This window comes from Pocillopora damicornis, chromosome 2 (genome assembly GCF_964200805.1).
Source record: "Pocillopora damicornis chromosome 2, jaPocDami1.2, whole genome shotgun sequence".
Classification (NCBI taxonomy): domain Eukaryota; kingdom Metazoa; phylum Cnidaria; class Anthozoa; order Scleractinia; family Pocilloporidae; genus Pocillopora; species Pocillopora damicornis.
The window spans coordinates 12,826,861-12,853,215 of NC_142671.1; the positions used below are offsets into that span (position 1 = coordinate 12,826,861).

The 26,355-nt window shown below is 38.6% G+C and overlaps 2 protein-coding genes across 3 annotated transcripts; both read right to left on the reverse strand.

The window, feature by feature from the left end:
- Nucleotides 1-1,203: 1,203 nt before the first annotated feature.
- Nucleotides 1,204-5,286, reverse strand: LOC113664894 (uncharacterized). Its single transcript, XM_027180513.2, has 4 exons — nucleotides 4,801-5,286; nucleotides 4,098-4,254; nucleotides 2,917-3,106; nucleotides 1,204-1,708 (listed from the first exon to the last, which is right to left on the reverse strand). Exons 1-4 carry the CDS (start codon nucleotides 5,209-5,211, stop codon nucleotides 1,594-1,596), a joined length of 873 nt encoding a protein of 290 aa, XP_027036314.2. The 5' UTR covers nucleotides 5,212-5,286; the 3' UTR covers nucleotides 1,204-1,593.
- A 1,187-nt stretch (nucleotides 5,287-6,473) lies between these two features.
- On the reverse strand, nucleotides 6,474-25,661 carry LOC113664885 (uncharacterized). Of its 2 annotated transcripts, none has more exons than XM_027180503.2 (22): nucleotides 25,363-25,661; nucleotides 23,476-23,656; nucleotides 22,703-22,774; nucleotides 22,241-22,366; nucleotides 21,885-21,956; nucleotides 21,452-21,560; nucleotides 20,920-21,071; nucleotides 20,773-20,817; nucleotides 20,359-20,481; nucleotides 19,598-19,714; nucleotides 17,881-17,958; nucleotides 16,218-16,284; nucleotides 15,554-16,105; nucleotides 14,764-14,859; nucleotides 14,224-14,275; nucleotides 13,735-13,847; nucleotides 13,156-13,280; nucleotides 12,604-12,742; nucleotides 12,406-12,504; nucleotides 9,234-11,902; nucleotides 8,707-8,762; nucleotides 6,474-7,957 (listed from the first exon to the last, which is right to left on the reverse strand). In XM_027180503.2, the coding sequence occupies exons 2-22, from the start codon at nucleotides 23,566-23,568 to the stop codon at nucleotides 7,717-7,719; spliced, it is 5,196 nt and encodes a 1,731-aa protein (XP_027036304.2). In that variant the 5' UTR covers nucleotides 23,569-23,656; nucleotides 25,363-25,661; the 3' UTR covers nucleotides 6,474-7,716. The 2 variants fall into 2 exon arrangements, with proteins under 2 accessions (XP_027036304.2, XP_027036305.2); XM_027180504.2 differs by having other exon boundaries at nucleotides 24,597-25,475.
- Between the last annotated feature and the right edge of the window lie 694 nt (nucleotides 25,662-26,355).

Below are 26,355 nucleotides of genomic sequence, written 5' to 3' on the forward strand. Positions count from 1 at the left end.
TGATGGGTTAGTTATAGCAGCAACACGAAAGCTAGCTCATTATAACTCAAATCTGTGGTACAGGTATTAAATTTGGCTACCACAGCTTACATGAAAACAAAAAAAAATGCGCAAAAAAAAGTGATCAACACCTTGTAAATCAAAACATTACAGCTAGACTTTAATTTCAAGGTGGTAGGTTAAGGAATATTTAATCAACTTCAGTTTCAGCGCCTTCTTGTCCGAGTGAAAAAAGCCGTTGCACTTTGAAAGTTGTTGGTCCCACTTTTAGTTGTGTTAGTAAAATTTAATTTGGGCAACATTTGAAATAAATAAGCTATGCAATTATTTCGTGAGACTTCCTTCTGAATGTAAGAAAGAAACCGAATCAGGTTTTGACCCAATTTAGATTTAGAAATCTACAATACCACAAAACCTGGACTAGCGCAAGAAGTTACCATATAGGGTATAACAAAGAGACAAAAAGGAACCCAAAATCCCACAGAAACAAACATTCCAATCAATTCAATACGAGTATTTCGGAAATGTTAAAAGTCTACCTGCGATGAACCTGCATGAACGCTTCGTCGAACATTGAGAGATACTTATTAAACCGTAGTATAAAATTCACTCAACCCAATTAGTGCCAATTTACTGCCAATTTACTAACAGCGATTTCTGTTAATTATTAAGAAAATGAGGAAATGGAAGGTTCACTTCTTCGATCACCTTCACCATTTTTAATTTGCTTAAACGTTTTTTTGGTTTTAAACAAACAAAAGTCTCTGACCACTATGAACGAAGATACCATTCTTGTCTCAGTACCCACGGTACAATTTTTAAAAGTGACGGGAAAAAGTTGCCGGAAACCAAGTTTTCCACCGTGTTTACGGCAACAGTCCACTTTTATTAACTTTTTTCACCTCAGAGGAGTATATCGACCGCAGGAATTGCTACAACACACGCGTGTCCTGCGCGCGCTGTACACACAAATTTGTGTATTGCGTGCAAGTCTTACCCAGTGAACGTAACAGGTCCTCGATAAGGCGTTACTCTGTCAGGATACGGCATCATTCCACTTTCGGGTTTGAATGGAAATTAGAGGAAAAGAGCTTCTGTCAAATTATTAACTAAACAGAATAATATTCACTTCGTAAGGTCGAGGCGTCAGACTTGACAGAGTGAAAATACTTAAAAGAGTTAAACACCATTCTTTCAAATTGATTCCCATTTTAAAACATCTTTAATAATCTTACTCGGAGGACATAGTGTTTATAAACTTCCACTAGGCCACAATAAATAAAATTTCTAAGCCTGAAGCGAACATTGTGAAATATGTGAAGCCACCTATCTATGCAGAGCCATTTCTGTTTAGTAACCGCACCTTGGGGTACTACAGATATAAGTAACGTAGCTCGTAACAACAGTTTAACCCCTAGTTCTGGATACCAAATTACAGCTACACACTATTCTAGTAAAAACGGTATAGCCCTGATAATTTATCAAAGAAAATCAAATTGCCATGGCTCAGATTTCACTCTTTTCTCAATTTCTGAGGATTATTTGGTGTCTTCAGTTAAATTTTCAATATGAGGGAAAAGAACACGACCAGCTCTACTTTTTAAAGGGAAAGAAGTCATTGTCGTGAAACGAATCAAAAGATGATTTGGTTGATTTATCTTCCACACTTCCTTCTTTCAGGCACTTGTAGGAGGAAAAGGGGAAGCCACTGCAGATAAAACGACGACAACGCTTTAGTGAGAATCGAAAAAAATATATACATCCAGTGTCTCTACGTTTACAACAAGGATGTATGATGGAGCAATTACATTGCACATGGTGCAGATGTTTCTTTGCAAAAGCTACAAAATTGCCTGGAGTGAGCCATTCAACTTTAAACTTCCTCAAAAATACCACATCAGTATCAGACAAATGCATGACTTGTTTAATTTTCACACTAAATGTTGTGATCTTCATGAAATCACTAGAGGAGTAATGTATCCTCACTAGAGGAGTAATGTGTCCTCAAACAAAACAAAGATTTTCTCCAACAAACATTTGGAGAATAAATGGTAGTCAACAAAGATGATTTTTAGGCTAAAAAAATCCGTGCAAATAACATTAACAAAAATACATGTATCTACTGAACTCTAAGTAACATACATGTAGGTGAACAGTAACCTTAACTTAGCATGCAAATTTGTTCAGATACCTGTTCACAGACATAGTCTGTTCTGAGGCAAACAGTTTTCCCAGAGCAAAGCTCAAGGAAGTCACTTTCTAAGTGTGTGTGCCAGGGACACAAAATTCAAAATAGCTTAACATTTAAAACTTTAACTGTGTCAGATGGGATGTTAATTTTCAGCATTTTCTCAAACCACTTTAGGAATGAAAACATTTGCATTTGTTTCTCTAACAATAAACAATTCCTCTACTGTTCTGAGGTAGTTGCAAAACACTACTTTTACATATTGGATGCCAGATTTTAAAGTTGGGGAATAATGCTTGAGGTGTATCACTGGATGATTCCCAGTTCTAGCTGAAGCATAATGGGTCACATGAAGGGTTGTTGAAAAGAGGCAGAAAATAAGCACATTTCCCCATATTGTTCTGGTAAAAGTGCCCACTACACTAAAAGCTTGTGGCTCAATTTTCAGCATGGAGGCATGCCACTGTGCCACCTACTTTGTATCACAGTGCAGTTAAGAAAAAAACCATTTGATAACCATGCATGGCACCTTTACACAAACAACCAAAGAGTGAAAATATATTTGTTGAAGTATGATTGCAAGTAGTCAGCCACATGACTAGGAATAGGATAATGTTTGGCAATCATAACATCTAATTTATGTTACTTAATCTAGAAATAAATTTATCTTTGTCATATACATTGTATCTAAAGGAGGTAAGACTCTATACAGTCAGAATCAAACTTACCCAGTCCTTCTGCACTCCAAACCCTCAGCACATCTGGGTGGATTTCTTGAAAAAATCCCTCTGCTGCATGACTGTCCCTCTGTTCTAACATCTTCACACTTTCCACCTTCAAACACACGCACTGAGCAGAAAAGGCCTGACTTGCACTGGCTGTCATAATCGCATGGAGAGTTGGCCAGCCCTGTATGCTCTGGTTGTCAGAAAAATGAAAATTGAAGAAATATAAACAGCTGTACAATAAGTAGAGTTACATGCTATAATTTACCATATAAAAGGCACAGGGTTACTGTTGTAGGTTATAGTTTGACCCTTTTCCTTGTTTCAAAATTTTTTAGGAAGGTCTGATTTCAATAATAATGGGTCATTAAATAATCTTATTACATTGTCCATGGGCAATAAGAAGCAAATCCTGCATTCTGATTGGCTATCCAAGCAGGCAAGATGGGCCCTCACAAGAAACAAAGTGCACAGAACAGACTTATAAAGTTTGTAATTTGTGGACAATGTGGGCAATGAAGTCACAGAAAGCAGCAGAAGACAGGTGAAACAAAGACAACATAAAAAAACTCTCATGGGTATAGAGTGCTATAAATGCATTCATCCTCTCAAAATGAACAAGTCACGCATGATCTTATGCAGATTTAATTGGCATATGTTATTCTTTTCTTCAAAGTTAAGAAAGGAATAGCCTGTGAACAAGGTATTTTAAAACAACACTTTCTTGCTCGTTTCTTCCCATATGACAACCTTTGATGAAATGTTTAAGTCAAGGTATTATAATTCAAACCTAGCTTCATTTGCATATTCAGTGACTAATTAAAAACATAAAGCCACTATACTGTTTGATATTTGCCCCAACCTCTCAAACTGATTCATATAAGAAAATGTTCAAAATGACCTACAAAATTACTTCTAAGCATTGGGTGCAGCTTAACCACCAGTTTTTACAGCAAATACAATGCTAATTGGAATGAAAAGTTATTTTTCCACCCTTAAGAAAACAACAAGCTAGCCATACACACTAATTACACAAAGGTGGTGACCAGATAGAGACATATGCTCCTCTGTCAAAAATACTGTACGTCTGGTTTTAAATGTACACTATGCTGGGTTAACATCCATATTTTGGTCCCCTTTTCTACATGTATGAGCTGTACTGTATTGATTTAGCATTTCCTTACCTGGTTCATCTGCACACTGGCCAAATTTGCAAACTTTTTTGCCACAGCACTGGTCATCATTAAAACAACCAAACCCATCAAGGCATTGCTGACACTGATAACTGAGTTTGCTACAGAACTTATCAGCACTGCAGTCATCGTTCTTGGTACATTCAGCCTAAAGGCACATTGGTACATTGTGTAAATAAAAGAAGAAAACTAACCAGGAAGTTTACCAAGAGGGAGTTTGAATCAAAGTCCAGAATACAATTTCTGTGGAACATTTCTTCATTAGTAATCTCATTCATACGTGTCATAAAGACAATAGCCAGAAAAATTGAAATTTTCATTTCCATGATAAGTTAAATACCCTTCATTTGTGAGAAAAATAAGCTGGCATCTGATCTTACATGTACTTCAAATTATTCCCTCTTATTTATAAGTCGAATCCCTTCTTAACTTTTTGAGACATTCATGAAAAAGGTAGGTACATGTACATCTCCAGAATCCGTTTTTTATCTCCGCTTTTTTGACGAAGTTTTCATATTTGACATAAAACACAAACAAAGAATATGAATATATAGAACTTCCCTCATGAGAGACCATGAAACAAAAAGCTGTTCTAATATTTACAAGTATATGTATATAGCAATCCAATATTTCAAACAGATATTGAGTTTGGTTAAAGTTTCCTAATGAACCAACTTATCATTCAGTGGTTTACCTTCATTGCAGGCCCATTGTTTTTCACCTTTCGACGAATCGTTCCATTAGGATATCGAAACACTTCGATAACTTTACTACTGGAGGTTTCATTCCCTCCTGTTGGCTTCTTTCGTTCGCGAATCTTCGTTACTTCATGCGTTCCCTTTTCGTCAGTGTTTTTCTCGTACACTTCAACTTTCTCATGAAATGAATCCGACGAACTCGATGAGCCTGACGAGGTGAACGAACTGGATGAGCTTGACGAGCTAAACGAACTGGATGAACTTGATTCCGACTTCTTACCCACGCCGCCATCGTTCCATGAGTCCACGTCGCCAAGGCTCTCTTTGGGAAAATAGAACTCAGACGAGGACTGTCCAGTGTTTAATATAAGAAAAACAGAGAGCGAAAATACTATGAAATTCTTCATTGCTGATCTCAAGTTGAAACACTACACTTTTACCAAAACAAATTGCAACTCCCGCAGTTACTCGATTGCTTACACGTACGTGATGTAAGCTGTCATGGAAACTCTCCTACAATTCAAATGTCCCGGATGGAAATGAGCCACATTGTCAGTGCAGTCACCTGTAAGCTGAAATCACTAAACGTCTTAAAATCCTCAAAAGTTACTTTCTTTTGATTTCCTGGGGGCATTTAATTTCTTTCTTTATATGACATATGATAATTTCCCTTCTTGTTGTAATCTCGATCTGTTGCAAAAATACAGAGCAGAATTTGTTGACAGGTCAAGCCTGAACAAGTATAAATTATTTGTACAGTTGATTTTCATGAACCCTATTTAAACGCGTTCGTGCGTTCCTACCCGTGAAATATATATGTGTTATTGACCAAGGGTGAGGTCAAGATAGCTGGATATTTGCCGAGTTATTTTTTTGCATTCTTATGGACCAAGAAGAAGTTGAGGTCCATACAAATACCAATGTTAAAGGACAATGCTAATATCCAGCCATCTTGACCGAACATAAGATTGGTCAGTTAAAGATTTTTATATTGGAAAAAGATTTCGCTCTATTGATAATGAAGAATGACTTGTTTGCTTCGAGATCCGGGAGTGAAAGTTGACTGTGTTTGTAGCATAATAGACTCACGAGAGTCGCCTCTGTCTTCTTTTTTAACCATTTTTTGCGTCTCCATCATCGGCATTGTTCAAGAACTACGAACTTAGTACTTATTCAATTTTTTTCAGGGCGGGATCAAAGTGGTAAATCCGGAGCAAGGCCAATCTTGCCCGCTCAGGAGGCCAATTAGAACACAGTTCACTTTAATTGCTCAAGGGCGCTGCCAGCAATATCATAATTAATGTTCTGCCCCCGTCTACCAACAGAGAGGGATAGGCGCATCATGCAAGATTAATACAACTAAGACTTACAGTGAAAGATTTCCGATTTTGGACCCAAGTGTACGATTTCCAATTTTGGACCCCTGTGTACGATTTCCAATTTTCAACTCTTGTGTCCAATTTCCGATTTTGGATACTAGTGTCTGATTTTATACTCTAGTGTGCGATTTTAGACACACTAGTGTCCGATTCTACACACTAGTGTCCGATTTCCGATTTTATACAATAGTGTCCGGTTTTCCATTTTAGGCACCAGTGTCCGATTCTGATTTTAGACAGTTATGTCCAATTTTATAAGCTAGAAGGGTTACCAAACCAACGACACATTGTACTTTAAAAATAAGTATCTTTATTGCATGCAAAAAATAAATGTTTGCAAGTCGAATAATATGAACATTTACAATGTTATACTGACGGAATCTAAACCTCTAAAGGAATCAACACATCAAGCCTTAGTACAATGTCTTCAAAAATTTCAAATGCGTAGAAATAGAAAAATTTGAGCAATACCCACACAGCTTGAAACCCTTGGTCATCCGTAATTAAGACGATTTCATTCATGGCTACAAAATGCTTAATGGCAATTCACTGCTACTTACAACTTGAATTAACGATTTGGTTTTAGATCCATGATAATTTTCTACAATTTCAAATAATGAAATGATAAATATGAAAATACCCTAAATTTACTTGGACGTTTTACGAGGCTACCCTTGATCGATAGTCCATGATGCTCCCTATGTCCAGACTAATAAAGCAAGTGGAATGTGAATTTATTTTCATTAATGGGTACCCATACGTCACCTACCAAATAATATAACCTGTATAATAAACATGTGCCTAAATTGTCGATTATATTAACAGAAAAACGCTCTAAAATAGAATCACAAATAAGGATATAAGAAGCCGTTCGAATGCGGAAAAAACGTCCTCAGTAACATGTTACACTTCATTTCCATAACTATTCTTCGACCATAAATTACTACAGCGAACTGTTCAAAATGGAGAACGATGGTGATCTTTCTTCACAAGCGACTTCTGACTTCAAAAGCTAGGCCCATGTAGGCCAAAATATTTAATGCAAAATTGACCCCTATACATCTATCAATTCCTGTACATGAAGAAGCAGTATCTTCATTTTCCCGCAAACATGCATTTAACGGAATGAGCAATTGTGTCAAAAACGATACCAAGTGCTTGGTCATGTTTTTTTTGCTAAAATGAACGCAAACAGATGAATGAAGATATTTCGTTCTTTATAATTCGTGAACGGAAAAACAGTGAACGAAAAAAGACTACCCATTTTTTAAGCGATGGAAATATTTATATGAAAAAATTTGCGCTTTAAATAATGTTCGGGCACCCGTACGCAACGATAAAATTCCATACAATTTTAGTTACAATTGTACAGATTATCGTGTACAATAGCAAAGACCCCTTTACATCGACAAAAATACCAGTCACCATAATTTAAGTAAATAGAGGCCACTCCCAACGAAATACACTAAGAAGTTATAATTACGACCAGTTTTTTTTTCCCTTCTGAATGAAATCAGAAAAGCCAACGATTGGTTAACAGTTTGATTCCAATGGCTGCGACAGCCTCGCTATGGCGGTCTCGAGAGTCATCCTGTGTCCCAGGCTCTTAACTCCCAGTTCGCGCAGTTCAGCCTTCGTTAGTTCGGGAAGATGGATTCCCTGGATGTCGTTGTCCCTGAAAGTCTCTTTATATTGAGCCATGTTTATGGAATCCAACCAGCCGCACACGTCGTCGCAATCCCAGTCTAACACTGGTTTCTCCAAGAATGGTTGCCTAAAAGACAATATTATTCATAGTAAGAATTTATACAAAACAGAGTGACGAAAGTGGTCAGCTAGACTGAAATCTACTTGAAAGGAAAAATAAACCATATTTCACTTCCAATGGCTCATATCCCACCTGATATTGAACAGAAAATGTTCAAGCGAGTTTACACTACTTGTCCGATCCTACGGGCTCGCAGAGAAACCAACCGCTAAATTGGCTTTTAAATAAGAAGGGGCTAGGTTGTGACCCCAATCTCTTTCCCGCAAAAGATCTTACACGATACCTAGAGAAAAACTAGCAGGCTACAACTAGTCTAAGTGAGTTTAGAGTGTTGTTCAGCGGCAGTGCGTTAAGCATAAGAGCGCACTTTTAATCGGTTTACCAGCGTCATAACCCACGCGAAATGTTAGAAGAAAATGAGAACTGAATCACGAGCCGATAGCGAGTAATTGTAGCCTTTCCGAGTGTTGAACCAACATCCTAAGTGGGTTATTACGCAAATAAACCGATAGGAAGTGCCTACAGTCTATAGCTTTTATAAAATAGCCATGGGTTTTCAGGGTAATTTAAAAGGGGGTCTCAATAACCGTAAGGCGAAACCCAAACACGGGAGCCTGCTCGAAAGCTAAACAGACGGTGGTGAGAGGTTTTATAGACCCGCACCCATAAAAGATAAGTTTTTAACAAAACAAAGCGAGAGTTACATCTCAGTTATTATTGTGTAAACAGTAATATATCAGACCACTCATACTAACATTGGCCGAGAGTATCCACCAAATATGGACGATATATCTGTATAGCCTACCGAATCCTGGATTAAGATAAAATACACAAATGTTACGTATATACCAGTGACTTTTAGCTGTGAATTGACAACAACAGGGTTAGGACTATGGACTTCTCTGTGGTTTAAAGAAGACTAGCTTTCAAACATTTTCTATTTTTTTTTTTAACAATTCAATTAATTTTGGCTATATACGATTTAAATGATCTGGCCGGGTAGTCCTCATCAACAGTCGAATGATAATTAAGAATGAAACAGTTTGGTTCGCCAGTTCTACCTAGTCGTCAAAATCCGGCACGTCAAACACATATCGGCGTTTTTCGCTCGCAATCAAATCACCGCGATCGGCGATTAAATCGCAAAGTGTGTCGCCACCTTAATCTGTCTGTTACTTTTATGTGTGTGCGTCTTGCGAAGGAGAACTAAGGAAAAATGCGATACATAACATTCGTCTTTTCATCATGCACCACACAGATCAAGAAAAAGAACCACACCTACCTTACTACTATCATCACTTTCTGCTGATGGAGAGGCACAATTTCTGTTCCCAGTATCTTCTTTTGAATTGAACACTAATGTTTTGGATTCCCGCGGTGAAAATTCAGGAGGGGGAGGTAGAGGCGGTGAATCTAGCGGCACATGTGGTTCGTCTTTGTCTGTAAATAAATCAGGCGGTGGTGGTAATTCAAATCGACTTTTCCCACTTTCCTTTTCTACTACTGGTGTTTTCAACTCCTCGTCAAGATCTGATTCCTGAGGGACTGCTTCGTTTGGTAGCATTTCCTTCTGTGAATCAGTTCTAGTTGACTCAATAACTCTGGGTGTTAGTGGTTCGGAAATGTCCATATCATTAGAACCCGTACGAGAAGAAGTTCTAACTGGTTTCGATGAGTCGCTTCGTTTCGACTCAATAGTCAACTTAATCTGAAAACCCTTCTTGGTTGTAATAGTCTTGGTTACTTTCTCTGGCTCAGAGGTTTTCGCAGGTATACTTTCCTCTGATTGAGAGCTGCTCTCGTACCACGGCTTTAACAAATTTTCTGAGTCTTTATTTTGTTCCGCAGGCCATACGGGCGGAGGAACAAACACCTCACTGCTTGAATCGCTGCCTGTGCCACTGTTCCAAGAGTTTAAACTCCAATTTTCACTCTCTGCTTCTTTTCTAATAACTTCGTCCAAAAACATAACAGACTTGTCCTCCTCTGACAAAACCGGAGCAGGTATTTCAAACGGCAGAGAGCGTTCTCCCCCAATTCTTGGTGAGTGATTACCAGTGTTCAAAGTCGTTCTTCCTTCTCTAAATTCGCCTTCGTATTTTCGTTGTCTTAAATCTAATGAACTGAATCGCTTCTTGGGAGCGACAGGAGGTGAGGGTTTACCGCGAGAATTAACTGCTCTCACTTCCACTTGAGATTTTATTTTGTTATTATTCAGTTCTTTGAGGTCAGGCCCTCTCTGAACAGCAACATAATTGGGTGAACTTGCAGTTTGTCCAACATACTTTGATGAACTCTCAGTTCGTCCTACTGGGTTCAAATCAGCGTCTGCATGAGACTGAGTAGAAATGCGAGCTGCACGCGCAGCTACAGCCTTCGCTAGTAAATCTGAATGCTGTGTGGCAAGATTAGGCGATGTACCGGACGTTGGCGCGAGTCCTCCTCTTGCTGGAGAAGACGCATCTGAAGATATCCCTTTCTCGTTAGCTGTAGATTTCAGTTTTGATTTCTTAGCGGATAATGCATCAGCGGTGATCAGCCCCTTTGTGACCGGTGTCGAGGGAATGTCTTTATTTCGCACGGTAGGAGGTGGAGGCGGCACCGCAGGCTTACCCCGAACACCCAGCTGTATCTGCTGCGATGGCGCAGCTGGCGGTTTAACAAGTGCCTGCGCCCTCGGTTGACGATCGAAGCTGACTGGTTCCGACAACTGTCTCTGCAAATTCTCACTCCCTTTCTTGGTATTCCTGTGGACAGCCTCCGAGGTATCCAAAGATGACTGTCTATTCATGTCGCGAGTTGGAGACGTGTAACGACGGAGGATATCAGCCGAAGAAGACATCACCAGTCCCTTCTTATTTGAATCGCTTTGCTCGTCCATAGCGGGAGAGATGGAATTCTCTTTATTAATTCGGTATTGCTTCTCCTGCTGTCGTGGCATCGTATGGCATCGTTCACGTTCTCCCACCTCTACCTTACAATCGTCTTCCGTGAATTTTTCTTCAAGCCTCGTCATTATGTCGCTGCGAACTTTCTGAGATGCATCCCCCGTCTTACGAGGATTTAATTTTGTCGGAGTACTAACCTTTCTTTCTCTTGCATTCGTTACCGCAATAGATGACGGGACCTCGGTTTCTGGAGCAGACGACTTCCGACTAATCCGTTGATTCCTTGCTGCTACGGCTTCTTGAAGAGCATCAGTTAACGTTCGTGGCTTAGGAGGAAGAGCAGGCTTCTCAGCCTTTTTCCCTGTTGACTGGACTTCACTGGAAGGCACCCTATGGGTATCCGGAAGGGTTGTCGGCGTCGACTCGACTACTTCTACTGGAGTTGCTACCACTGTTATCTCGGGCTTGGCCTCTGTGCTCTGCACAGCTACAACGGTGGCTTTTACTGCCGAGGTAACAACAGCCTCCACGTTGGCAGAACCCTTTGCTCTCGTTTTGCTTCTGTCCAAAGTACCGTAGTTATAAGGTCCATGCATGGAGTCGCGTCTTACTTCCTTCGGAGGAGAGCCATAGCCATTGTTCCAGCCATTATCTATAATTGGTTTGTCAAGATTAGGGGTCGACATGGCTGTTAAGTGATATTTTGATAACGCAGTATTATCTACCGACATTGACCGCGGCAGTCTGGGATCATCCGGCACAACAGGCATGTCCACCGGTACTGCAGCTGAGAGAGGTCGCTTACCCACCACAGATTCATACGAGGGAGGTAACATATTGTGCACTGAGTGCGCCCTTTGATAACCAATTTTTCCTCCGCTCTTTAGGTCCCCACTTGATCTGCGTTTAACTAACGTTTGTGATTTCATTTGAACTCCAACTGGTTTACGAGCCTGAGGCTTTTGTCGCTGAAGACTGTGCCAGCGGTTTTCCTTTGAAACAGTTATGACACTGTCCACGCGGTAGCTCGCGGGCTCTTCAAAGCTTTCGCCCATGCTCATCTCTGTGGAAAAGGAAATCATTTTCTTCAGAAAATAGTATATTCTTTTTAGTAACCAAAAGCTAAAGGAAACGTAATGATAGCATTCAAATACAACCTGATAGCGAAGGAGAGCAAACGGCCACAAGAAAAGACCAACATTGGGGAATTCGCACCCCATACTTCACGTAGAGCATGATGGCCTCTCCTTTGCCTTTACACTCAAAACTATCCAAAGGCAGTCAACGGATATAAACGAAAACTGAAATCCAATGTAATTGAATCTCGAGCATTTGCAACTGCACTTACAAAACATCTCACAACTTGCTTTTAAGAGGATTAAACGGTGCCTGAAGGCTAATGTGTCAGGAATCTTAGGTGCATTGTTCCAAAAACTTTTATAAATGCAAGGAAATACATGTCGCTCCATGAGACATCCGAGCTCTGCCAGTGCACAGACGTGCTTAAGACAAGGCGGTCGGCTGCTCGGTTGTCAGGTTAACTAAGAAAGTTAGCTTTAAACTCACCGAAAAGCGAGGGTCGACTGGAAGAAAGCGTGCTCATCCGACCCAAAGTCAGCGTAGTAGATGGATCGCGGTTTGGAGGAGGCGGAGGAAGTTTGTTACCTAAAAGATCACAAGCCATGATATCATATTAGGCACATGACAGTGTGCAAAACAAAACTTTTAAATTGAACCTAGGTAGCTAGCGTTAACATGGCGTACCGTTACCATCTTTATGATCAGTTCCATTTACCGCAGGACTTTTTGCTGTGACTATTTTCAAATTAACCAACTTGACACTCTTTTGAATCAACGCCACCACGTGGCCATGCGTCGCTGTCCTCACATCCTCACCATTAACCTGAAAATGAGAATTTATGATGAGAGAAAGCACAAGAAACAGTTTCCAAAATGTTCTCGCACAGAGTAAATGCAGCTACACTTGCTAGCAAAGATTCGTGCTTATAAATGTTTGTGCGGTGCCGAGGTCAGTGGGAGGGGGGAAAGGGGGTTGTACCCGGCAAGGTGAAGTATTAGAGACCAAGAGACCAATAGCTGCTGGAGATCATCAGCGCTTTCTGTAGCTTGACGCAACTCGGGGCTACGTCTCCTCCTACCAGAGGGACTTTTTTGTCCCTCGCGGTTTTCAAGGCTCTTGGGTGATGAAAGGCACTATGAGAGTAGTAGCCATGGCTCGAACCCAGACCTCCCTCGTCTCGCACACGTTTGGCGAAAAGCTTGCATGTAATTGCAGTAGCGAGGATGTATACTGACCTCTAATATAAAGTCTCCTGCCTTTATACCTTTCAAGTCTGCCTGTCCACCTGTTTCCAGTTCCCCAAAGTATTGAAGAGCTGGAAACTCAGCAGTAGGCTCAAAATTCAGTCGCGGAACTTGTGCTGCCGACGGAAACAATAGAGCAAGAATGACACGAAATTTCGTTATCGAAAGTTTTGAAAAAAATTCAATTAAAGGCTCGGTATACCATGTTTGTTGTCTCATATTTTTCACCAAGAAGCCGTTTGTCCCACTCATTTTTGCTCGTCAAACATGTTCCTTTTGATGTCCTATTTTTCTCGATGTTTCAGTCTAAAGCCGTCGTAATGTTGAATTTTCTTATCCCAGCTGTTTCTTCCTGGCTTAGTAATAGGAATTGCACTGTTCAGATCTTCTGTGAAGGCTTTGACTACTAGTTCCTTCATAAATCATATTTACATTCAATAGTGGTTCTTCTTCTGTGCCCGTATTTGGGAGGTAACGCAACCCTGACTGGTAGCAATACACTTTAAGAAGCTGATCGCGTTACTAACCAACGAAAAGTTGGAGTAAGTGACAATTATTAGTGTAACTTACAATTGGCTCCTCTCATCTGAAAGCCAAAACCAGCACTGCTCCTGAGTAGAGTTACAATCCGAGGAGCTTCGGCAGAGTTGTTTAAGCCAACGTGGTTCAAGTCTTGAGAATTGCTGAGAAAAAGAAACAGTAGCAACAGAATGAAATGGTTCAAGATTGAAAAAAAAAAAAAAAAAAAAAGAAAGAAAATCAACCCTTCATTATTACTTACTACACTCCCATTGGCCTCACAAGAAAGGGGCAAACAGTTAAACTATTATAGGTAACCCTTCAACTGAGGTTTTATTGATAAGTATAAAACGTTTTTTAAAGTCGCCTAAGAGTCTCGTGAAGACTAAAATAAAGCTAACGACAGACGATACTGCGAGTGACAAGAAGTCACGAAAGAAGCCAAGAGTCTAGATTGTACACCGTATGAGTTTTTACAACACCCTGCAGTGCACAATGGCAAAAGGCTTGTTATTTCAATCACTACTTAAAAGTACTGACCTTTTGGCCTGTGACGGTGGCCGACCAAACATCGTCTTTGGTCTGGTTTTTCCTAAATTACATGGACGAAATATAACAAGATTAGAGTATGAACTTTTATACATTCAAGGTAAGAAACCTCAGCTTGACTACCAGGCATATCAATACAACATTATAACATGAACCTCAAACCAGCCGCTTTTTGTCCGTCATGACACTCTGTGGGCGAGCATTGCGTGACAATTCATGAAAACAGCCATAGAGCAGAACTCACCGGAAACTCAACAACTGACTCTAAATTAATAAGATACATTTTACGAATCTTCAAACTTTGAGTTAAAGAACACTGCCACCTACAAGGAAACCCAACTAAAAACAAAGTCCACATAAAGCTAGCCGCAAAAGTCTCCGCGTGCGATTTTCGTTTAGCTTTTTCCTCTATCTCGTTTTTTCTAGACGCAGATAACGTAGGGATTGATGTTAATACGAGAAGTAAATCTTGAGATTGGACCGCATGCGATAAAGGAATAAACCGATATCACTGATGTCAGAGTCACGTACCTTTTCCTTTCTTTTCTTCGACATATGAATGGTGAAACCAGCCAGTTGAATTTCCTACTCGACCTTCCCAGTAGCCTTTCTCGCCAACGAACAAAACTAGAAACATATCAAATTCATTACAACACATATTGAAACAATACAAAGCCACAAGCACTTCAAATTAAAAAACACTTTGCTATGGCACCCTAATTCCCATCAATCAGATTGGCACTACAATCTCCAATGATACCCATTTGTACAACATGAAATAACATACTTTTTGTCAATTGACACATTGACGTAGGCAAGTCAAAAATGAAAGATTAAGAACAGGCGTCGTTTCAGCCCTTTTATGAAAAAATAACTATTACGAGTCTGAGTTCTTTTGTAATCAACTCCCTGGCTATGTACACAGCACAAGCTGTCCAGTATCACGCAATGTGACTAACATGTTATTTTCGAGATCTCAGTCTGTCTGACCTTCAAGCTATTAATTACAATAGCCTTTACATAAACAATTCAACAGTTCTCGCCCAAGAGATTTCTCATAATGGTACATATTTTGGCAATTACACATTTTAAGTTTCATAATCACGAAAAGCACTGATAGCTCTCTAGTTCTCCTCCCACACTCACCTTAGGCAGCATCATTGATCAAAACCGACAGACATTCAAGTTCGGTTCTAAACCGCGACGTTACATGACATTTCATTGGTGATGATGTGCAGTCAAACCAGTGGATTGCGTTAAAACAACTGTAACTAAATATCTTTAATCTACAAATAATCTACTCCACCACTATGCCACCTACCTTCCACTTCGTCGCCTTTCTCGAGCGCCAATTCTCCTGCCATTAATGGTCTATAATCCTTGATAGCCACAAAACGTCTACCAGGTACGCTGGCGTAGAGTCTCTTTCGTATTGTTGCTGCACCAGATACTGCTTTAACGGGTGGTACAGCTGGTTTTTGTGAGATGTTTGGCTCTGAATACTGACGCCATGTTCGTTTCTTCCGCTTCTCGTGGTCGCGTGGGGACATTTCGCCAGAGTCTGACTCCGAACCGTACGAAGAATCAGACGCCGTGGAACTCGCTGATAAAGTTCTGTTGAGATTCTTGCGGGATCCATTATGGATTTCAGTATCGCCATTCATTGTTACAGTAGGTTCGTCGACCGATGCTGTTTCTGAGGCCGTGGTGGATGGGAGACTGTGTATTGACGAGTCAGGCGACGGCGGCGACGAGTCGCTCTTGATAGACAATTGAGTTTCCGAAGGTGTCCGAGGAAACAACGACGATGCCTTCGGCTTGGAAACAGATTTACGACGACGGGTACTGTAGCTCGGTTTTCCAGAGAATTTGACTGGGAAAAAGAAAGATAAATTTCATCGATGCAAGTTTACTGAAAAACCTATTCGAGGTGAAAACCAATAACAATTGTTTACTGATCTAATTTACAATATGCGCAGCCATACCTATATCCTTCTCACTGAAATTCTTTATCAACTCAGCGATCTCTTTATTCCCACCAACAGCGGCAACCTTGAAGAATCAAATAATAAATTAATTACTCATTTTTTGCTTTCAATATTGCGGATTCAAGGTTCCGCGTCACAAATACAAACCCTATATTTAGCTGCAGCATTAACTTTTCAAACACTACTAACAGACTACATCTATAAATAGAGTAATTAAACCTTTGTATATGGCGAAGCAATATGGAAAAGAGACTGAAATAAGAGAACAGTTACAGAACTTTATCTGGAAGAACTCCCACTTGAGAGCGATTATTTACATTTTACTAAAACCTATATATTTGACTTGTATATATCTGTTCTGTACGAGCTCATTGACTTGACAGCTTATGTCCCATTCTAAGAATGAACTGAACACAAAAAACAAGGAATAAACAAACAAACGAAAAATTGCAGCTAAAGGTAACCTAAGTCAAAACTCGGTCTGACTTAAAGACGAACCCATTTGCCTGATGCAATCTTTCTATTCATCATTCTCCTGCTAAAACGTTTTGCGGGATTTGAAAAAAGCTCAAACGCGATGGTTTCAGACAATGCCATGAATTGTATTCTGGAATCATCATTTAAGTTTATTCAGCGGAACACAAGATATTGGGCCGGCTTTAGAAAATGACAATATAAAAAATGTCTGATGCATAATCTTGTGACACCTGGCAGAGAAAACATCACAGTGCGCATCCAAAAAAGAAAAAAAAGAGTACAAACTAACAAAAACCGAGATAAAAATCATTCATGCCTTTGCCAAGGGGGGATAAAACTTGTTTGAAAAAAAACTCGCCAGCCCGCATTATAAAAAGTTGAACTTCACCAGGTTCAGAATGAAAACAGTTTCTCTATCTCTCTCTCTAAATATCCACTGTCAATTCAAAAGTACGGTTTCTTGAAGTAAGAACGGAAAGTGATCGTTGTAAAAGCAGCTGGCAATATTACAAGAGAATATAAACAACTCACTTCCATCTTTGAAATAAAAACAAAACTCCGTTTCCTAAAGTTTGACCCTCCGGACGGAAAGTTAGAATGTCAAATTGACGAGTCTCACGAAACAGGAACTCGGACAAACCTACCTGTAAGAATGTTTTCTCTAAGATTATGCCATTAACTAATGGAATTTGGAATCATCAAAAGAGTATAAAATGTCCACATACGTTGCCCTCACTCGTGAAAAAAGCCGCGTAACACGATAGCAGCACATTAAGTTGGAAAATAGTGCTCCGTCTGAATATGCAAATTTCTAAAAGATTATGAGCTAACCAGATGTCACGCGAACTAAAATAAATACTTTCCTCGAAATTTTACCCAACTTTAATGCAAAAAGATAGGAATAGCACATTACATCATACAATGCCGAGAATATGACATTTTCACTTTCTGTGCATTAAATTTGAAATATTAATGGATTAGATCCTTAAAAGTCCGCTGTAGTAATTCAAAAATATTCCTCGACCACAATGATCAAATTAAACGTTAATTGTCTTTATTTGGGCTCAAAGCCCCACGCAACCTGGGTCTTCTCGCCTGGATTTTCTATGTGATAAATACAAATAAGAACTTAGGGTTTATAATCCGAATTCTCACATCCACAACAACTTAATCATTATCTTACCTCGTATGCAGATTGATTCGCGTAGTTCAAGATATTTCTCTTCGCTCCTCTGAACAACAGAACTCTAGCACATTCATCCTGAAGAAGAAAAGAAAACCACATCAACCATAGCGTTCAAATGCTAAACAAACTACATCTATACAAATAAGTGATAACTGCAGTTCGTGTGCAAGCGGAATACCGCAACAAACTTAAAATAAAATGGATTGACACGGCCCAAGCGGCTCCATTTTGTGGAGCCTTAAAAATCTTGTAAACTGATTCTGAGCTGTATCTATCGATTTTACATTACCTAACACCTACTCGGGGTTTATAACTATAACAGCATTGTACGTCTATGGTAAATTCCTATCGCACACGTGGCTTGATAACCTGTTCAAACCTTCAATATTTCTTTTGGTCGAAGTTAAAATGACGTGACCACCGAAGCATTTCCTAAAGAATACATTTGCTGCAGTCCGTGGCTTATGCATGAATATACAATACCGAGACTCTCCTAAAATAGCACATCCATACTGATTGGTGACAGTTATGAAAAAGGTGTTCCAACGTTTTAATTGAAATACGACACTTTCATGCATATTCGTTAAAGTGTATGTCAGAAATTATGAATGAATGCTACTCAGAAGGGAAAACTGTCTCAAGCTGTAAGTACCTCTAAACAAAATTCACTCTTTTCAAATAAACACAAGCATTGTACACAGTAGTTTTCTCGGGTCATAGAACATCACTCTTTCATCCACAATTCATTGCATCACCTTTTTTTTTTTCTTTGCTAAGTGCTTACATAAAAGAAAAGAAAAGACATGACGAACGGTTTCAAGTGGCGATCTAAGCACAGCCTGACGGACGGTTGCGCATTGTACAGAGCAAAGCCTATTAAACTTAATCAGCAGAGGTCCCTTTCACTTGCTGAAACTCGATTGTTATGTAAAAGAAAACTGCGTTCTTACTATGATTTCCCATGCAACCTTATAAAAAGGAACGAGTTATGCGGTGAGGAGTATTGTGTAATTGTTTTGGGCTGATTTCACTTTGATGCGAGGCATCTACTGTGACGTTTTGAAGTTCCTATTCCGGCATTTTCATTTAAATAAGTAAAGTTGAGTAAACTACAGAAAAGGGCCCGCAGCCATAGTCGCTGGTTTTTGTCTATGAGTAATGTAAACACGAACGGAAAGTCGCTAATTCTGTTCTGACCTATGTTGACAAATAAGTTTACGTCTGCATGTACAGGTACACATATTTCCGATGTAAGTAAGATTGACTGTACTCACGTGTTAGTCACAATATTTTGTAATTATAGCAACATGCTATGGATACAGTCGATCGAAATCAATGAATACGAAAAACAATTTCAATTTTACCCAGCCACAGCTCCATGATCCGCTTTTATTTGCGGTCATACATGCAAATTTAAACCTCTACAGAGTAATTTTCATTATCTGATCGCTGATTCTCCCAAGGCTCCTGCACACTGTAATCAGTTGGGGGAATTTAGTGATATATCATGATGGCAGCCTAAAGGAGATAATTTATTGTCTACTGTTATCACCTGTTTACTGGGTAATAAATTGCACAAGGGTGGAAAAGTTGCGCGTTTAAAGTTACTTGTGGTAGTTATTGACAATTAAGCAACTTGTGAACCTTGTGGATCCTGAGAGGTTACCAGATCAAATTCATGTCAGTTTATAAAGTTTACTTCGGACGTGAGTACCTGATTACTAAGAGCAGCCACATGCAATGCTGTGTTGCCTGACGCAGTACGAGCATCAATCTGAGCTCCATAAAATAACAGGTGCTCCAAGTGCTGAACAAGACCATTTTTACAAGCCTAGTGACACATAACAAAAAGCAATTTAAATAAAGAAATGAATGCACACATACAATTCAGGTCAAGCCTTATTGATGTGTTAATGAAGGACATGTGTATGTCATCATTATTACACCTTATGGAGTTTTGTAGATACATGTACATATGTATGTTATGTATCTTTAACTGAAAGAACTGCAGTGAAGCCAGTACGATCAAGGTTATGGCAACAACCTCAGCTCTTTGACAAAATGAGACAAAGTCCCAGTTGAGCCCCTCCATTCTACAATTTTGATAATGTGATGCTGTTCTCAAGACCAATTTTTTTAATCCTGAAAAGAGGTGAAGGTTCAGTAATTTCCTTCACTTGCAAACTCAGTATTATTTGAACTTCAATCTTGACAACTGGGAAATGTTTGCGACCAGAAGTTTACCATGATCATAGGGTTCAGCAACATCTAGAATGGGAACACATGTAATAACTCTGTACTAAGGCTGCACTGGAGTAATTAGAAAAGTTAAAAGCTGAACATTCTCACAGACAAACTTTTATGAATTGGGCATTTAGTGAAATGCATGGACATAAACACAAGCAATTATATACAAAAAAAATCAATGACATTCACTACAACTACAGTATGTATGAACAAAATAGCAATTTTTACCAAGTGTATTTCCTGCTTGCCCTGATGGTCAGCAATGTGCAGCTCAGCTTGATCATTAAGAAGAATTTCACAGCAGTATGGGTCACCACCATAAATTGCCGTGTAGAATAATGGTGTGAGGCCCTGCAGAGAGTAAACATCAATAATAAAAATAAACTTACATCTCAGAAAAAGTTTTTTCCGCACTGAAAAGTACATACTCTGATCATGCACCAACTAATTATGAATGTAGGAAGGCACACTGGCCAAATACAGGGATCTCTTGTTCTTTTTGCAACAGTCCCACTGTCATACCTCACAGACATACTCAAAAACTGAGAAAAATAAACCAAACCACAGTTAAGAAAGCCTTCTAGAAATTTATACCCCTGTCACAGGTAAGACACTTCAAAACTGAGCCATACTTTTACTTACTTTCAAGTCTTTGTAATTTGGTGATGCTCCAAAATCCAAAAGGGTCTGAAAAAAAAAAAAAAAAAAAAAAAGATGAATGATGCCAATCAATAAATACAGTTGTAACAGTACCACAAAATAATTCAACAGGAGGAAAATTCAAGTTACCTTGACAGATATTGCTTTTCCAGCTATTGCTGCTCGGTGAAGAGGAGTCAGTCCCTCTTGCGTCCTGTAGTCCAGCAATGCTCCTCCATTTACCAAAGTGACTATCATTTCCCTTGCATTGTCTTTGGTTACTGCAACTGTTAGAGGTGTCTCTGTAAATCAAGGTGAAAAGTTGAACTAACATGTTTAAACTCAATTTTTCTGGTTTTGTTTACTATCACTTTTTGACTTCTTGATTTTTTGACACCCAAATTTTTTGCTCTTTGCAATTGCATGCAATTTTTGCCGCATTTTATTCCCTTGTTTTGTTAATGCATACTTAAGGGGTACTGTAGTTTTCTTTCCTTCTTTCCCTTTTTTAACAGAATGACTGCGTTTGAAGTTGATCCCTTTACAAAGAGCCATTTACTCAATAAAGTTATCTTATACTACTGGTAAATATATGATGCAAACAAAAGATACAGATACAGATACAGATACGGATACATGTAAACTATTACAAAGCTTTTCCAAGTATAATCCAATTTTTTACCTCCAGTGCGATCATCATGAAAATTAGGATCAATTCCCTTCTCAGCCATCTTGCCCACTTGGCTAACTGCACCAGAGGAGACCAGCTCCAAGAACTTCTTCTGATTTGTCTTAAAGAGAGATTAAGCATCAAAAGTTAACAGGGATGTCCACAACCAGGAGCAAGTTTACCAATTACATGAAATCATGAATTTGTTTCAGCTGAATGACAGGTCAGAAATGCAAACGAAATCTTGAAAGTAAGAATTACTTTACAGCATCCTTCACTTTAAAATGTTCTGAAACGAGCAAATCAATATATGCTTAATATGCTGGTCCAGTTCAGCTGCAAGCTGGTTTCAATGGGGCACTTCTTATTTACAGTAGGCACAACTAAACAGAGTTAGCAACATGTAAATGACTGACTACATTATACAATGTATATTTTCATTTACCTTTACATTCAGTTTTTGCAGAGTCTTCTGTTCATATGCCATGGAACGGTAAATTCTCCTTTTGTTTTTGAACTGTAACAAAATCAAGTTACATTAAACACTATACAGCTACACCAGGCAGAGTAACAAACTTAAGCAAATAGCAATCATGATTACCACAAACTTGATACCCAGCACCCTCTAATTTCTGGTAGCATCTGCCTTACTTGTTTATTCCCTTCTACATAAAAACCTCATCTGAAGGATTCAAGACAGCCTGGACGATGACCACAATAAACAGTCCAAAAAGTACATGTAATCATAGTCATAATTGTATGAATAACTAATACGTAATTACTCCATAAGTCAATGCATACCTCAAGAACTGGAGGTGATCCTGATAATGGATAATCAGTGAATAATCTCTCTTCTTCAAGAAACTTGCCTGACTTTCCATTGCATGGTGGGTCATAGAATCCATAGTTTGCAGCATCTTTCACATTCTAAAATGGTCACAATGTAATCAAGGGATAAGATTTTAAAATGTTAACTTTTTCAAGGTCACATATTATAAGGCACCAGATTAAATTTAAGTAAGGAGGGGGAGGCCCTCCCCCCCCCCCCCTCACACCGACCAGTTTTTTCTTTTAGCTCTTATTTCCTGACAGTAACTCTTTAATAAAATTTGACCTCAAAGTTGTGTTTTTTGAAAAACATCACAGCATGCTGCTGTTATGGCAAATTGTGATGATAGGAGGAAACATAAAGTACATGTACGTCCGTCTCAGCTTCTTAAAAGAAGGCTGGAAATTTAGAGTTTCTTGTACATGTATCCTTACCTTAATTAAATCATTAATCACATGTAACTTTGCATTCCATACTTTGTCGTGAACATCAAAGTGATAAAGTTTCTGTAATATTGAACAAGTATATTATTCAACAAAAAGTTAAAATCAAATTACACAGAAACTGGATGATAGAAATTGAAAAGTTCTATGCTCATTCTAAATGGGAACTAAGCTACCGGTAGATCATTGTATACAATCTTCCACTGAGGCAGTGCAATGCCTACAATACCTATATTTATATCTCAAATAAAGATTTGGTGCCCAAGAGCCTTAGGGCTAATAAAACCAACCCAAATCAAGATTATTAGAACAGCCTTTAAGACTGCCCTACCCACCAAAATACTTAAACAGGCACACCATTAAACCTAGTCTCAGCCCAGGTATGATTACATGACTTGCCACGATAAAATTAGATTTCATCAGTGAAAAAACATGAAAAAAAAACAATATAATCAGAAAAATTTTTAAAAAAAAAGCTGCAGAGAGAGGAAGGAGAGAACAAAAAATGTTTTTAAAAACAAACACAACCAAACAATACAAATATTGAGCAGATTACAACTACGAAGTAGGTGCATGTGGTACAATGCACACAAAAACTGTTTGAGAACACCCTAGTCAGCATTAAACAACCATTGAATCAGCCTTGAAAATAGTAGTGCAAGATATGAAAAGCTCAAATATGCTAGCTATCAGATTGCTGGCCCAGAGTTGAAAACCTATCTAACCCATTATTTAAATAGAAGAGTACAAAGTAGGTTGCTGACCTGGATTTTTTTGTCTGGCATAGAAACTAGTACTTCAATAGTGACACCTGTTTCTGTCCCACCACTGCTCTCAACCTTAACATCATCCTTCATCTTGAACCTCAAATGAAATCCTTTGTTGATGTTGATGAACCTTTATCCATTGCCATTGAACAAGCTTGGTGTGTCAAATTCATTTTCCCTACAAAAAACAATATGGTTGGTCAGTCCACAATTTTGTTTTTAATTGATATGCCCTTTAAGCGGCTGGAAAGACTACAAATACATGAAAAAATTTTCATAAATTACACTTGTCTTACTATCAATAAAAATACACTGAAACCCGTTTTTGGTCACCAAACACGAAGCATTTTTCAAAAGAGTTACTACAGTAGAGATCTCTGAAAATACTGCCAAGCAATATAGTTCAACAGACCCAAATTGTAAAGAATTTTTTAATAAGAAACTCTTATATCAACTGATCACAGGATCTACAATTTGGCACATGCACTTTATCATTTATCTACAAATAAAGGGAACAGGAAGCATTCATCTTACATTTGCTGGCACTGAAGTTATTGATAACAGTGCAAAAACAAATTCATGAGCATTTTATCCTTCTTCTGGCAATAATTCTTTTTTCAAATAAATCAAAGTAGATGTGAGACCTAAGTTTCTCTTTTAATCCTCTGATTTGACAAAAAAAAGAATAATCAAAAAGTAAAGAAACCTATTTGCTAGGTAATATTTTCAAACCCCTTCCACAAAAAAAATATGTTTAATAGCTGCACACATGATCATGAACCTGTTCTTACAAGCATAGGAGATGGACCAAAAGTCAAAATTCTTATCATTCAATAATGTGTAAGATTACTTAAATTATGAGCGTGCGTATGGTTAGCAGTCATAGATGGAATACTTTGCTGTCTGTTCAGGTGGAAAAATAATGAACCTTTAAAGTCAAACTCACAATGGACAATTGATCACAGAAATAACTGCCGTAATAAGCCTATGAAAGACAATAGATCAGAAATCTTGACCAAAATCTCCGTATTATTATGCGATATTTCAAGCTTTCGAAAACACTACATTTTTACAATATAATCAAATACCACAAAAACGTCAACGACACTTAAGCTTACGTTTAAATCTCCCACAGACGAACTTTTACAGCGACTGGTTTCCTGTGAAGAACATTCCTTCAAGGGGAGCACTAGGTAATTTCACGCTTTCAAAGAAACTGTCTCGTTACATGAACAAATATCATTTTTTCACAAAACATCCAATATAGAAAATTGGGAATACAAACTGGTCAAATATCTTTCCTCTGTAGCTCGAACTAAGCGACCAGAAATTTAATCGATCGTAATGGTGAAACCTCAAACAGTCACGAACGCCAAATATAAAACCTGACCTTCGCAATGGGAATGCTATCGTAACGGAGAAATATGAGCTAAAACATTTCACAGACAATAGTACTAGAAAACTGAAATGAGGAGAACAAACAATTCATACTTCAGGTGGTCGTCCTGAAAATTCTGATAGGGTTTAAGGTTTTTAACATCCATGCGATAAACTGTAAGATATTCGGGTACGGAAACTACACTATTTACCGGGTGGTGAGGGAAATCACGACATATTCGCTCATAAACAACACAGATGCCCGGCAAAATAATTTTCAGCAAACCAGACATCAGCCGCCAACCAATAATTTAGTAATCTTCGGTCAAAAATGCCATTTATTCGCGATGAATACCTGCCCTTTTTTAAATTAGTTAGTTCAACTTGGATTATGTTTGAATCAGGACAGTTTCAAGTGGGTACAACAACAGAATTCGCGCAAATGCAGAATATGAGCAGAGTTGTCTCATATAGTACAGATTTTCCTAGCAAAATCACTTGACTCACCTTTTCTTCTCCAAATCAAGAAACTCATATAGTGTAAAACTCGACGAATTTTCAGGTGTCTTGCCCCACTACCCAACGTACAATAACTTCACTTTTCAGACGCCATTTTTTGCGTTCATCGCAACCAACGTATCATTTACATGGCACGTGACCGAAACCGCGAAAACTAATTGGTTGATTGATTCGTGACCTGACAAAGTACTCAAACCCCCAATGTTTGTTTCTTTTGCCGCGAAATTTTCATCGCAGAATCACAATATCTCCGCAAACAAAAAATTGGCTTAATTAATCATCGCTCCAAAGACAACACGAAACTGATTCATTTGAATAATCGCCTCGCCAAATTCATCGCATATTCAAGTACATTGATTTCATATTCTGGATGTTTCAATAGAACATTCTACGTGTCGTACCTTTTGAGCGTAGCTTCCGGCGGTTCAACACCCTCTTCAGCCAGAAACATTCGAAAAACAAAAGAAGAAAAAGAATTGAACCAATCGGTGAAAAAGTTTGAGTGACTCTATTGTTTGATCAAGAAAAGAAGTAGAAGGTTTTTGATGATAAGGATAGGATTATAAATAAAAATAACAACATCTACCGGAAACGATTATTGTATCGCAGTCGTAATCGTAAACTATGTAAGCAATTCGTCTGAGAAAGCCTTGCTTACGCGATAAAATCAATATATAAGTCTACGGAGCTATTTTCCATTCTTCATTCCATTTCTGCAGGATGATGTCTTAGAAATTCGGTTGCGAACCTTATACTTTCCTCACTCGGTCGCATGGCATCACGAAATTCGGCGTGACTACAGTTAATTAGTTGTGAATATTTTCGTCAAGTTTACTAAGAAGTGGAGGGTTACTTCGTATGGCACCGTTTTATACTGAGTCTCTTAATATGCTTTTAAATGTTACCCGAACAGTGAGTTTACATCTTGTAAAACTTATAATACTCCTTTTTTTTTGGAAATTTCTAACACAATTTTTAATT

What these genes read in the sequence shown, in the direction of transcription:
- LOC113664894 (XM_027180513.2), bottom strand. Translation starts at nt 5,211, where the DNA reads ATGAAGAATTTCATAGTATTTTCGCTCTCTGTTTTTCTTATATTAAAC. An exon ending in ACAATGGGCCTGCAATGAAG is followed by an intron (nt 4,255 to 4,800) that starts GTAAACCACTGA and finishes ATGTGCCTTTAG; the next exon opens with GCTGAATGTACCAAGAACGA. An exon ending in TTGGAGTGCAGAAGGACTGG is followed by an intron (nt 1,709 to 2,916) that starts GTAAGTTTGATT and finishes TTTTATCTGCAG; the next exon opens with TGGCTTCCCCTTTTCCTCCT.
- LOC113664885 (XM_027180503.2), bottom strand. Translation starts at nt 23,568, where the DNA reads ATGAAGGATGATGTTAAGGTTGAGAGCAGTGGTGGGACAGAAACAGGT. An exon ending in GCAAGCAGGAAATACACTTG is followed by an intron (nt 19,715 to 20,358) that starts GTAAAAATTGCT and finishes ATGTGTCACTAG; the next exon opens with GCTTGTAAAAATGGTCTTGT. An exon ending in CGAAGAAAAGAAAGGAAAAG is followed by an intron (nt 14,276 to 14,763) that starts GTACGTGACTCT and finishes CATGTAATTTAG; the next exon opens with GAAAAACCAGACCAAAGACG.